The 12822-nt window shown below is 48.6% G+C and overlaps 1 protein-coding gene across 2 annotated transcripts in view; it reads left to right on the top strand.

Moving 5' to 3' along the window:
- The window catches only part of LOC119566015 (prolow-density lipoprotein receptor-related protein 1-like), a 37378-nt gene extending 24798 nt beyond the window's left edge, over window positions 1–12580 (top strand). For both annotated transcript variants that reach the window (XM_043544526.1, XM_043544525.1), the window contains exons 21-33: window positions 97–277; window positions 1218–1436; window positions 2663–2846; window positions 3900–4101; window positions 4179–4343; window positions 5035–5232; window positions 5806–6352; window positions 7199–7324; window positions 8151–8258; window positions 8551–8787; window positions 9429–9924; window positions 11741–11861; window positions 12503–12580. In XM_043544526.1, coding sequence (XP_043400461.1) covers window positions 97–277; window positions 1218–1436; window positions 2663–2846; window positions 3900–4101; window positions 4179–4343; window positions 5035–5232; window positions 5806–6352; window positions 7199–7324; window positions 8151–8258; window positions 8551–8787; window positions 9429–9924; window positions 11741–11861; window positions 12503–12532 — 2814 coding nt within the window. In that variant the 3' untranslated portion in view covers window positions 12533–12580. The remainder of the gene's footprint in view (window positions 1–96; window positions 278–1217; window positions 1437–2662; window positions 2847–3899; window positions 4102–4178; window positions 4344–5034; window positions 5233–5805; window positions 6353–7198; window positions 7325–8150; window positions 8259–8550; window positions 8788–9428; window positions 9925–11740; window positions 11862–12502) is intronic.
- The last annotated feature ends 242 nt before the right edge of the window (window positions 12581–12822 follow it).

Here is a 12822-nt window from a genome sequence, read left to right as displayed (position 1 = left end):
TGCAAGCCTGAGTCCCAAATGGCCCATGCCCTGGGGACTCTGCTAACCTGACTGGCTAGAGGAAAGTGGCAAGCTGACAACTCTCTCTGCTTTCAGAGGTGTGCTTGCCAATGGGGATTCAAACTGAGCAGCAACAGAGTGTCCTGCACAGACATCAATGAGTGCCAAGAGCAGGAGCCATGCAGTCAGACCTGTGTCAATACAAATGGCACCTACAGCTGTACCTGTCACCCAGGCTACCTGCTGGAACCAGATGCCCACACATGTAAAGTGACTGGTAAGACCACAATGATCCTTAGTTCCTTGCAGTGCTCAGAACAGGGCTCTGAGCCCTTCCCAGGCAAGGGACCTGACTTCCATGGGCAGATCTCCTCCAAAGTCCTCCCGCTACAATCTTCAGTGTAGTGGGGTTAGTCTGATACTGGGGGCCCCTGTACAAGCTGGCTAAGGAACAACACCAAGCCAGCATGCCAGGGAGACCTGAGCCCCAGGGTAGCCCACTGGAATCCTGTCCTTGTTTGAAGCCTTAAGCCCCACAGACCCCTGTTCCCACTCTGATACTGCTCAGAGGGGGGAAGCGGACTCTGCACATGCCCTGATCATTCTGGGTCCTGAACAACCAGGCTAGTTTCAGGTCATGGGCTTCTCTTTTTTCCTTAATCCTGCTCCCTCCTCAGAGCTTTAATCTGTTGGTGCTCATGGGCCTAACAAGCCTACAGCCATGGAATCTGCTTGGCTAGCAGCCAACACCCAGGCTGCTGCCAGCTTCCTGCAGATGAGACTGCATGCTGAGCCACTAATGCCCTCTCCCTATGCAAGGAGGGGTAGCTCCTACAAGACTAGGGCTCTGACACCAGAGGGAGCTGGTGATCCTAGGGTACAGCTTTGACACTGACCTCTTGGAGGCAGAGGGAATCCCTCCACACTGGAGTCTCAGCAACATCAGAACAGTCTCCCTTGTAGGGCTGCCCCCTGCCTGAAGTGCTGCAGAACTCCATGGCCCTTTGTCTCCAGGCTGTTAGCACAACTTTCCCTTAGTGTCCTAAGTCCTGTCTCTTAGCACCAGCTCCCAGGAAGCCACCACCTTGCTATGCTTAGGCTGTTCACATACCTACCCAAGGCTGGGAGTGGGGTCTGGCTGGGATGGAGAAGATACAATAGCAGGGTCTAGAGGAACTAACACTCTCCCCTGCCTATGGGGTTCTGTCTGATTGTAGGGTCAGAGCCAACATTGCTTGTAGCAATCCAGTCTGAGCTATTGCTCTACGGGCTGAGGAGTTTGAAAGAGGACATCCTGATGACAACTGACAAGAACCTGATCATCTTCTCTATTGACTACGACTTGGTGGAGCAGAAGGTCTTTTGGATGGATCTCAATGCAGAAAGTATCAAATGGATAACCATGAACACCCAGAAAAAAGGAACACTTGTGAAAGGTGGGGGGCCTAGGATTCAACTCTCCCTCCCCAGACCTTGCAGCGATCACTAGCTGCTGGCTTCTGCAGGAAGGGTATTGCTGTTAGTTTGCAGACTAAACCGGATGACCTGCCTCAAATGGCACCACAAAGAGAAAGCAAAGCCTAGACAAGTCGAGCTCCTGTTCTCACTTTCCCCAGGCTGCAGGAACTAGTTACAGCAGGGCCACAACTGGATTTCAGTACCTCAGCAGCCTTCTGTTCTGGAGAACTGCCCAAGATTGTTACTTGCTGCATCTGCAGTGACTCCAAGTGGAGTCTGTAGCCAAGTGGCATAGCCTGCATTGGGGGACAGATCTTCTCCTTCCCCCTGCCCTTAACTGGAGACAACTGGGCCTGACATGTCCAAGGCCCTTAAATCAGGCTGACGTGTGCAGCTTGTCAGCTGTTCAGTATCATTGCTCTTTAAGAGTTGTAAATGGTGTGTCCAGTACAGAAACCAGGTGCCCCAGCAAAGGAACTAGCTGCTGTCAGGGTAAAGTAACCTGAACACTTGACCCAGTGTCCCACAGCCCCAGAACTTGCTGAACTGTGCTCCCAAATCAAGTGGTATTTTCTAGCCTTCCTATAAAGGAACTTCCAAAACTCAGATGGCTGAGTCTGCAGACAGCCTGACATTGCAGCTAAGCTGTGAACATCTGTTTATAGGCCTAGTGCAGAAAGCCAGAATGACTAAAACCTGGCACAATCTCACTTGGCAGACAGGCCACCAGTGTGCTTAGTCCATGATCACAAACTTACTCCAAGTGCCAAAACCCCCTGCAGCTTCCAGATCCTTCAGGGTCTCTAGTTCCCACTGACTTCTTGGCAATGCTCAGCTCTCATGTGCCACACAAGTCTATAGCCACCTGAAACCTGGACAGGGTAAAACCCAACACTACTGGCTGCATGTTCCATCCAGCTGCCTCTTGGCTGAGCAAAGCTGGCCCCCTTCTTGGCACACTGTCTAGTGCCTGGCAAAGCAAGCAGGGCAGCACCCCTAGAGCTCCATTCACCTTAATCTGTCACTCCTTGAAGGTCAGCCTTAAAGCTGCTTTGGTGCTCTGGCCCCCTATGAGTGAAGAGTTCCTAAAATCCATGTAGCCTCTCTGCCCCCTCACCCCAGGGCATGGCTACCTTGGCAGGGATACCTGTCCTCCTCAGCCCTCTTCAGAAAGACTAACCTGTAAGTGGCTCTTTGGTTTCAGGCATCAAGTCTGACTGCATTGCAGTGGACTGGATTGGGAGGAATCTCTACTGGACAGATGGGACAGCAGGAGAGCTGCTGGCCACTTGGCTGAATGCTACTTGGAGAGGCAACCCAGAGTACACCGTGGTTCTGGATGGAGACTTGGATCAGCCTCGCTCACTGGCTCTGCAACCACTGCAAGGGTAAGGCCTCTGTCCTCTTGTCCCATCCTCACAATACAGCAGCCACCTTCCAGCTGGAGATAGGCCTGCTAGTCTTCAACTCTGTGCAGTAATGGAAGATGGGTTGACTCCTCTCCCTCCCCCCTGTAAACTAAGCTATCTAACCTGAGATGCAATGGGACATGAACTAGTGTTTTGCCTAACTCTCTGTAGCCACTGGTGGTGCAGTGTAAACTAGCACCATGCGGGCAATTAAGTTTAGTACAGCGATGAGAATATATTCCCTAAGCTGGGTACTGTTCAGAACAGCTTGCTAACACTACTATGCCTTCCTCAGCTAACTTGCTTCCCCTCAGCCTCTGACTAGCCATAACTGCAAGTCACCCTGGACCAGGTGGAGTAGTGCAGAGGAAAGGGTACTGCATTAGTACTATCTACTGGCTCCTAATGACCTACAGAGCTCAGTGCAGTGTCAAGCTTTCTGTTGCTGGTATGTGGTGACACTAGACCACGTACAGCACACTGACTACCCGTGTGGTAGCTGCCTCATTGTAGGAGAACAAGCAACTAGCAAGTCAAAACAGCTAGACTCCATCAAGCCTTGACTTTGCTTAATTCATTCTCTGAAGGAATGCTCCTTCCCCGCGGCAGGGCATGGGATGAACAGTATATTACCCTCCCGTGTCTGCCTCTAACGTAAGCAATAGTACAGAGCTTTTTTTAAATAGCTGCTTGGCCCCTGCACACACCACTTACCTAGTCTAGACAAGCTGTGCTCCTGCTCTGGAGAGTCAGGAGTTTTCTGCAATTACAATGATTTGAGCCATTTAGAGAGCACTTCTCTCCAGCAGCAGCTGGGCTGGGTTACATGGCTAAAAGCAGCAAGTCAGAAATACTGCAAAGTAGAGTGTTCAGATAATGGAAATGCTCCACTTTCAGTGCAAACCCCTCTGAAAATCTGCTCTAATTATTATGTTGCAAATTGTAATGAGACTTGCTTTTGCAGACAGATCTCTTCAATGTGATACAGTGGCTGAAATATCTATTTTCTTCCCCCCCACCCTCATTGTATAGCTTAATGTACTGGTCTGAAATAGGGGACAAACCTCAAATAGAGCAAGCTGGCATGGATGGCAGCAACAGGAAAATCCTCATTGACGAAGGGCTGGGCTGGCCGACTGGCATAGCTCTCGACCTCCTGAGCTGGAAAATCTTCTGGTCTGATGATAAGCTTCACTGCATTGGCTCTGCCAACCTGGATGGCACTGGCATAAAGGTACGGTGCAGCTGGCTTTAGAGGCAGGCCTGCCTGTCATCAGACTTGCCACATCTGATGGACTTAACCTCTCTTAGGTGTTCCAGCTGACCCAGATCAAGAGCCCTTTCTCAGTAGCTGTGTTTGAGGATGAGACCTACTGGTCTGATATGAAAACCAGGACTGTGCAGAAAGTGGACAAAAAGACTGGCAAGAACAGGACTGTGCTGATCAAGCGTCATGGGCAGCCCTATGGCCTAAAGGTACCTGCAAAGCAGCAGACTCTAACTAGCTGTGCAATACATAGATGCTTCTCCCCTCACCCTCTCCCACTAGCCCAAACCTTGGGGCTCTTCTCCCTCCTCACAACCTACCCTGCTGCTGACTTCCAATGACCAAACGATTCCCTGGGAACTGTGCATGAGGCATGGTATAATAGTGTTACTAAAGGGTGGGGTGGCCTCTTGGAGGGGAGCCAAGCTATCTAGGGGGAAATCTTTAACCAATGCCCATGTTGCCATTCAAAAGGGCTCCAAGTCCTAATTCCTTAGTAGCCACACCTGTGGTGATTCATAGAACTAGTCAAACATCTGACCCCTCATATGACACGCAGGAACTCTGATTCCTCTGAACACACAACTTCAAGCCAAGTGGTGTCAAGGGCCAGCATGGAGCAGCTAACCCCTGCACAGGCCTTTCTCTGCACTGGTTCTTCCCCAGCAGACTAATCCAAACGCTTCTCTCATTTCTCAAACTCCCACCGGTTACCCTCCTTGCTGGGCCTCCACTCAAAGGTCCATGTAAACTAATCTCTTCCTGTTGTGGACCCCAGGTGGCCTTTCTGGTGTATAGTTGCATGAGAGAACCATAAGCAAATGGAGGGCTTGCATTGTAGACACTCATGGTGGCTCTCTGCTTTGCTCACTAGTACTGATTGCCAGGCCTTTCTTTTAGATAATGCATGAAGTGCTACAACCAACAGCCTCTAACCCTTGTCGGGAACTTGGCTGCTCCCACTTATGTCTGCTGAACCCAAAACACAAAGGAAGCTGTCGGTGTCCAATTGGAGAAGTGCTTGCTGATGAGAAGAACTGCATTCCTCTTAAGGATTCAGCATTCATGTTCCTGGTTGCCCCAACAATGATTACTCAGGTACCACTCTGCTACAGGGTCAGACAGAAAACAAGCATGTCCCATATGATAGGTCTCCTTTGAGACACATGACTGGAGAGGATGCTGTAACAACCTGCAATGGCTCTCTCCTAGGAGACTCTATAACCCACAGCTTCCTGGAAGGAGCCAAGAAATGGCTCCAGTGTTAATGTTGTGAAGGAACAGCAAGCTGAGTCATAAATTTGCTTGCTTTATAGTGGTCTCATCAGTAAAGACAACCTAGTGTGCTCCTTGAAATGTGAATGTACTTCTGCATGACTGGCCAAGTGAACTCAGATTCTGTCAGTCACCTCTGTATGAGTCCAATACCAGTAGGAAGAACTAGACTCCACCCTAGTGTTAAACAATAATCTGCCAAACCTTGGTCCAGAAAGTGAAATCTAGTCCCTCAGAGTTGCAAGGAATAGAACACTGAGTGGCTGATCTAGGAAAGTGTCCTCTCATGCTCCCTCCTCCCCCCCCCGGCCACTGCAAGGAGCCTGGAAAGCCTACAGTAAAGCTCAGACTTAAAGAACAGGACTAAGATTTCACTAATCTTGTCTTTAACTCCAGGTGTATCTGAAAAAGCTGCCCTCTGCAGCCAGGGGGGAAACTCTTCCTGAGCACAGAGTTTTCCCTCTCACTAATGTGGACTACTTGACAGCAATAGACTATTCAGTGCGGGATAAGGCCCTCTACTTTGCTGATCGGGAAGATGGTTACATCAGGCTGCTGAGAATCAAGGACTCTGGCAAGCTGTCCTGGAAGAGAGTGGTGCCAGTGGGGGGCACTGTGGTATCTCTAGCTCTCGACTGGTTGAGTGGCAACATCTACTGGATCGACAGCCGGAATCCAGACATTCGAGTGGCAACTTCAAACGGCCGCTACACTCTTGTGCTGATCAGCAACGAGCTCTATCACACGGTCTCTGTTGTACTGCACCCCCCTACTAGCATGATGTGCTTTGCTGACTTGGGTATGGAGAACCATAGTGCTGGCCCGAAGATTGAGTGTGCGTCCATGGATGGAAGCAGCAGAAAGGTGCTCTGGAGGAAATCCCAAAGGCCAGTTGGCCTAACTTTTGGAGACGTTGGCACTCGGCTTTACTGGGCTGACCATGGTAAGCACAGGAGACCTGGCTCTCCTGGAGGATACTGGAACTTGCCAATGTGGCTCCACTAAGCTGCAAACTCTTCAGGGCAGGGAGTCTCACTATGGTTAGCACACTGCTGCAGGAGAATTTACCACTGGTGCATGTTCACTGCAAGGCCTCTTACGAGCCTATTTGAGACCCATGTAGTCTGGTTCCAACACATGTCTATTCCTATAAGCAAGCATTGCCTTAGCCAAACAGAGTGCCTGCTCATCTTCTGTGGAAGAGGGCTCAGAATTGCGAGCTTAGTAACCCAAAGGCTGCTTGGCTATCCCCTCCACTACCGCATAGCTGCATAAAGTGGTATGCTGCACCACTGCTGGAGTGGCATCCTAAAAGCAAACTGCAGAAGTTTAACATGGGCCTGTTTCAAATAATGCATGTAATAAGACTGCTTTATTTTGTCTCTTGTCTTGTGTGTTTTTTTCAATTGGGAGCATGACAAATAGTTGGTGGCCACAGCTGCTAGGGATGTCCATGTGGTATGTGGCTAGGTATTGGTACAGCACACTGACTTATGGGATGTGAGGAAAGGCCAGGCCTCTGAGCAAAGCAGTGAGGTCACTCTGAGGACATTAAATTAAACTAGCCTGCTACCTGCAAGCCTCTATAAATAAGTCCCAAACAGAACTGCCCCCACAAGCTTAGTGTCTTTGCACAAGCATGTGCCCTGTTGTCTAAGGGTTGAGACGTGGTGTTCATTGGCACCTCTTGCTTCACATGTTTTATCCAGCTTGGCTGGATAACTGACAGTCACACATTGCTACATCTATCTTCATCTCTGAAACCTGAACAAGATGTTTCCTTTTGTAGCGAAAGGTGTTGTCGAAAGCATTCAGCTGGATGGTTCCAGGTTCAGGATAATTCGGGGAGGGCTGCATGGCCTCACACTCTTCACGGCTGGTGAAGGGATGATGGTCTGGACAACTACGCACAATGGTAAGCCAGTTGCAATAATATAGACCCTTCCATAACATCCCTTAAACTAATAAAAGGAACATCTCCAAGGAGAGCAGCTCTTAGAATAGATAGCTCTATACTGGAAAACAAAAGTCCCTAATGCTGTAAATGGATAGCACACTGTCCTGGGCCTACCAATGATCTTGCATCTAGATTCAAACTCAGGCTTAATTTTAAATGTCGTGTTTTTTTTATAGCCTCTCCCCACAATCCCTGGCTTATACCACTGAGTGTGGGGAAGTGCCCAATTAATCCATCTTGGAGTTTGTGGGCTTTAACAAGTTCCCTTAATACCTTGGATTGAGCATATTGGCTCTGTCTGCCAGAGCATACTGGGCTTCCAGTTGAGGTTTTTCTAGGTTAGGACAGGGGGATGGATAGTCAGTCAACTTCCATCTCTTCTTCCTTTAGACACTAGTCTAAAACTCTGCACTCTAATGGCATAAATTGGACTTCAGCAAGTGGTTCCTAATGTAGCCTGCCTTGGGGGAGGGTGGGGGGGAAGCAGGCAGGGAGAGAAGCTCTATGTATGGCCTTTGAATCATCCTAGTGTTGTAAATTCTTTGGTCTCACTCCAGCTGAGACAGTTCTAGTTTTGGATGTCTTCCTGCAGACCCATCCTGAAGTGTAGAACTCTAGAACTTCTGGCTCAATCTGTCTGTTTCTAGCAGAGCCTTGTACCCTAGGAGGAATTCCATATCTGCACGCACCCCTCACTGTTGGTCCTGCATGTATAATGTGCACTACATAGTGCAAGTGGAAAGCTGACGTGTAGCACTGAATCAGTGTCCTTTCTGTCTGCTAGGCTTAACTAGAGTGTGGCACAGCAAACTGGAACTTATGGAAAACTGGTGGTTTCAAGTGGACCAGAAGATTGTGGACCTAAAAATCTACAGCAAGTTCACCCAACAAGGTGAGTCTAAAACTCTGCTGTGGTATAAAGGGGTGAAATCCTGATAAAACCAGAATTAAAACTTTCTCCTGTAGATTCCAGAGACTGTCTCCATGGCACTAAGCTGGTCTACCTGTGTCTGTCTCTCTCTCCTTGGTCTCCCTCCATTTGAGGCAATGATGCACATATGAAGAAAGGAGTTCTAGCTGGGACACCAGACCAGACCTCCTGCTGACTGACCTCCATTCAGGAGACTGACATCTTGTTTAAGAATGGTAGTCACCCTTGTGTCACATTTGTTTTCCATTCATAGGCAGTAATGGCTGTTCGGAGAACAATGGGGAATGCAGCCAGCTCTGTTTGCCAAACCATCAGGGAAGGGTCTGCAAATGCACCGTCGGGTACCATCTGGAGCACAGTACCAAATGTACTAGAGCTGTGACGTGCCCTGAACCACTTGAAGCCTGCAAAGATAATCTGAAATGCTTTACCAGGGAGCAAGCTTGTGATGGCCACAATGACTGCTTGGATGGATCTGATGAGCTGGCTTGTGAGTAATACTTTCTGCACATCTAGAGGTCTGGCACCAGAGACTTATCCTGTAAACATTAATTTCATGCCCTAACCTCTGCTTTGGTTAGGGTTAGTATCCATAATCTTCCCTACTCCATTCCCTGAGATGGGATTTGTCCTGTTAGACTGACCAGTAGCTGGTTTAAGCTAGTAGTCCTCTTCATGTCTACCAAACACATACCTTGGTATCACTATGGTCTGCAATGTGAAACCTGCATCCATTCTCCAACAGGAAATAGGGTGGTAGGCAGCAACATTTCTGAATTGCAGCACTGGTCCTCGTTGCTCAAGGGGTGCAGGGAAGACCCTTCCTATGCCCCTGGAACTCTAATACATCTATAGCCCCCTCCTCTTGTCCAAACACAATAAACCCCTCCTAGATGCACTGCCAAGAGGCTACCAAGGAGCCACTGATGTCTGCCTCACTGCAGGCAGACAAGGTGAGAAGTCCCACATGTTCATGCAGTATATTATCCCAGGTAACTTTAGCTCTTCCCCCTACTTGTCCCACTTACCCAAGCCATGCTGAGAGCTTATCCTTTAATCCACTTAAGATAAACTAAACTCCAAACCAGCTCTTGACATTGTTAGATCTAACACTATATTTCCTCCTCCTAGGCGAATACCTGGACAGAAAGAAGCCCAGGTCTACAACAGCCCCAACTCCAGCAAAGCCAGGCTTTGGAAAGGAAGAAGTACTAGCACCAACACATGTCCAGACAGTCACCAAAAGACCTATCACTGGAACCAGATACCAGTACCCTGGAAGAAAAACCCCAGCTATACAGACACCTCCCCCATACAGAGAAAGCAGGACCACCGTATCTAGTATGTGGGAATATACAGAACCATCTCCATCACCTGAGAGCATTGAAAGTGGTGCAGAGCCCCAACCTTGCAGCCGTGAAACCTGTAACATGAGAGGGGACTGCACCATTGAAGAGGACCGAGTGAAGTGTAGCTGCATGTTGGGGTACAGTGGTGATTACTGTGAAGAGACAGAGGTCAAATCTACCACTGGTCCCATTATCTTAGGCATAGCTGTAGTCTTGCTCGTAGTCATGGCAGTGGTGGGAGCTTTTGTCTACATGAGGCGGCAACACACTCTAAAGAGGTAAGACTCTCCCTTGTTCTGTCTGACTTCATAATGAGAATTGTTCCCACCAGCTGATCACTGGTTACCTGAATGTTCGGTCAGCAGTAATGGGAGCTTGTTGACTCCACCAAATGTCCGTAGTAAGCATTCGTGAAAGTAACTGCTGTGCAGTGCACATTACAGCAGCCTGCGCTGGGGAGAGCCTGGTTCAGATTCCTCCAAATGCTCTGTTTGAACTGCTCATGAAGCACAAACAAGGGGTCTAACTTAGTGTTGTACAAGTGGTCGTCAGTCTCTTCTGGTCTGGGGCTAGGAATCTGTGCATCTAGCAAGTGGTTGTAACTTGGCTGCCCACACTGGACCGTGTTGCTAACGGGTGCGTCCTACACAAGTATGAACTATTGAAAACAAACCCTTGTTTGGGGGAGGGGGCTGTCCCTTGGACAGTTTTGAAGGGGAAGAACCTCTCCAAACAGCCCCTGTCAGCATATACCAGGTTAGGCTTTCTCAGTGTCTCCAAATTTACAAGCCTCCTGCAGCTGGGGCTCCTTACCTCATCCCTAATATGGAATCTAGCAGCAGAACAGCTTTGGTGTGAATATTGTAATGAAGTCAAGTTTCCTCCTTCCACATACAAGAAGCATGGCTCTAAACTGTAAAGTTGGGTGCCCTAAAATATTGTACTCACGCCATCGCAAAGCTACTGCTGCTGGCCTTTCCCCAGGCCACCCTCAAGGCTTGTCAGATCCAAGCCTCTCTTAAACAGCCCTAAATCACCTGGCCTGCAGACTAGGGGCTGTGAATGGGTTGCTTCCTTTGCCTCTTAATCTGTCCCCCATTCTTCTCCTTTCCTGTGGAGACTCCACACCAAGTCAAGGGTGACCAGGTGAACATGACAGGTGCCTACTCCATGCAGTATACAGCAGGGCCTTTCCCAGCTGCTTCTGCAGACCACTTCCTAAAATGTTGTGGGCCACCAACACTTATTGATCCACTGGTGTCAGTATGCCAACCACTAGGGGGTCACTGGCATTACTGGGAACTTAGTTCCCTTAACACTAGGTACTATCTTGAATTCAACTGGCATAAAAAGACCTGCAACAGTATCTCTACAGAATGGTATAAAGTTTGAATCCCTAACTGAGGCAAAGTACCTCTAACAGCATATCTATATTAGAGCCAGAAGTTGTATCTCCATCTTGAGACATACCTGTACTAGGCCTGGTACAGGTAACCTGCTAACTATACCTCCAACTCAAAATGTAGATGTGCTCTAACTTGTCTTACACATGGTATTGGAGCAAAAAAAACTTGTTTTCTGGAGAGCTGTAAATAGAACTGCAGTTCTAGGAATACTTCTAAAGACTGCAGCAACCAGTCTTGCTAGACAACTTACTTAACCCAGGGATCATATTGGGAGGGCTTTGATACATTAGACTGCAGCCTTTTGCAATATGATGTACCAAAAGGCTTTAAACCTGACACCCTACAAGCATCACCAAGCCCATCCCTACTGCAGGATTGTATGGCCAGTGATGGGGAGGGGTAAAAGTCCTTGGGGCAACAGGAGGCACATCTGTCTAGAATGGGACTTGGCAAACACTCTTCTACCAGTGCTTCCATGACTCTCAGCTTGCTGTGTGGGGCCCTGCTGGCAAAGGCATCCTGCGCTCAGTGCTACATATGGTGTCCCTGAATTGCTATTCTGAATGGCCTTTCTCATGCTGGTTTTTGGCCCAAGGCTCTTAACATTAGGAACTGATCAGCTGTCAGTTCTGAAGCCATTTTACTTCATTGCATTGTAGTTAGAGAAGTGCTTACTCTCCTAATGCAGGACCTCCAGTACAGCATCCTCTAAGACTCTGACCAGCTACCACAAGGACAGCGACCTCATGGAAGAAGAGAACCTCACAAACAATGAGACCTTCATCAATGAAGCCTATGACAGAGAACAGGTGAGAGGGCAACTGGAGTCTCCTAGACTCCAACACCTGTGACTTGGTCAGCCATGCATCCCATGGGCCTGACCTACCTTTCAGGCAGACCACACATGGGATATCGGACTAACACTTTCTAGAGTGGGGGAGGGGCGCTGCTTCCATTGGCACAGGACCTAATTGTGCCTGTGAACTTATCCAACCTTTCTCAATGCCCTTATAAAAGACCAAGTGGCTTAGGGGGGTGCGTTTATTTCCTGTACTAGAGAAAGCTGTACTACACCAAACTGGGGGAAGGGGGGACACTGACCACTAGGCATCCAAGCTCAGGCCAACAGGGGCAGCACTCCCTAAGGCTAATGCTGCTAGACTGCTCAGGCCACTTAAATAGACTCCTGGAGCCCTAATTGCTCCAAGGACTGGAAATGGGGACTATTTAGGCTTGCCTCTAAGAAGCCTCTTAATCTCCAACCAAGGGCCAGCAGCTCTTCACTTACAGTAAAACTGCATGGGTTGATCACATGGGCAGTAAACTAGCCAGGTCTTTGGGCACAGGGCACCACTCCCCAACTAACAGTGCTGTATGTGGGAGACCAATTCTGCCTCCTGGACACACACGAATGCTAAAATCGAACACTTTTTTTTTCTTCTCCTTGCAGGAGCTGGTAACTCCTATGAAGATAGAATAACTTCATGTTGGAAACTTGAATTCTCTCAATAAAGTAACATTTGCAGAACCCTTGAGTGTCTTAGTCATAAATCCCTCACTTAGTATTGGTGTGAATGCTGGTTAGTAAATATTCCTGGGCAATGTCTCCTCTTCAGGTATGGATGTTCTGATGCAAATATGGCTACTTGTACAGAGGTGATTAAAAACCTGCATCTGAGTAACAGGGACATGCAATTGGGTGGCCAGTAGATCTTTTGGCAGTCCAGGGTCAGCCTTGCCTTGTAAGGATACTGCTTTTCACAAGAGTAA

The sequence above is a fragment of the Chelonia mydas genome, chromosome 4, assembly GCF_015237465.2.
Source record: "Chelonia mydas isolate rCheMyd1 chromosome 4, rCheMyd1.pri.v2, whole genome shotgun sequence".
Lineage (NCBI taxonomy): Eukaryota > Metazoa > Chordata > Testudines > Cheloniidae > Chelonia > Chelonia mydas.
The sequence above is the reverse complement of the archived record's forward strand: the minus strand, read 5'-3'. Positions and strand labels throughout refer to the sequence as shown.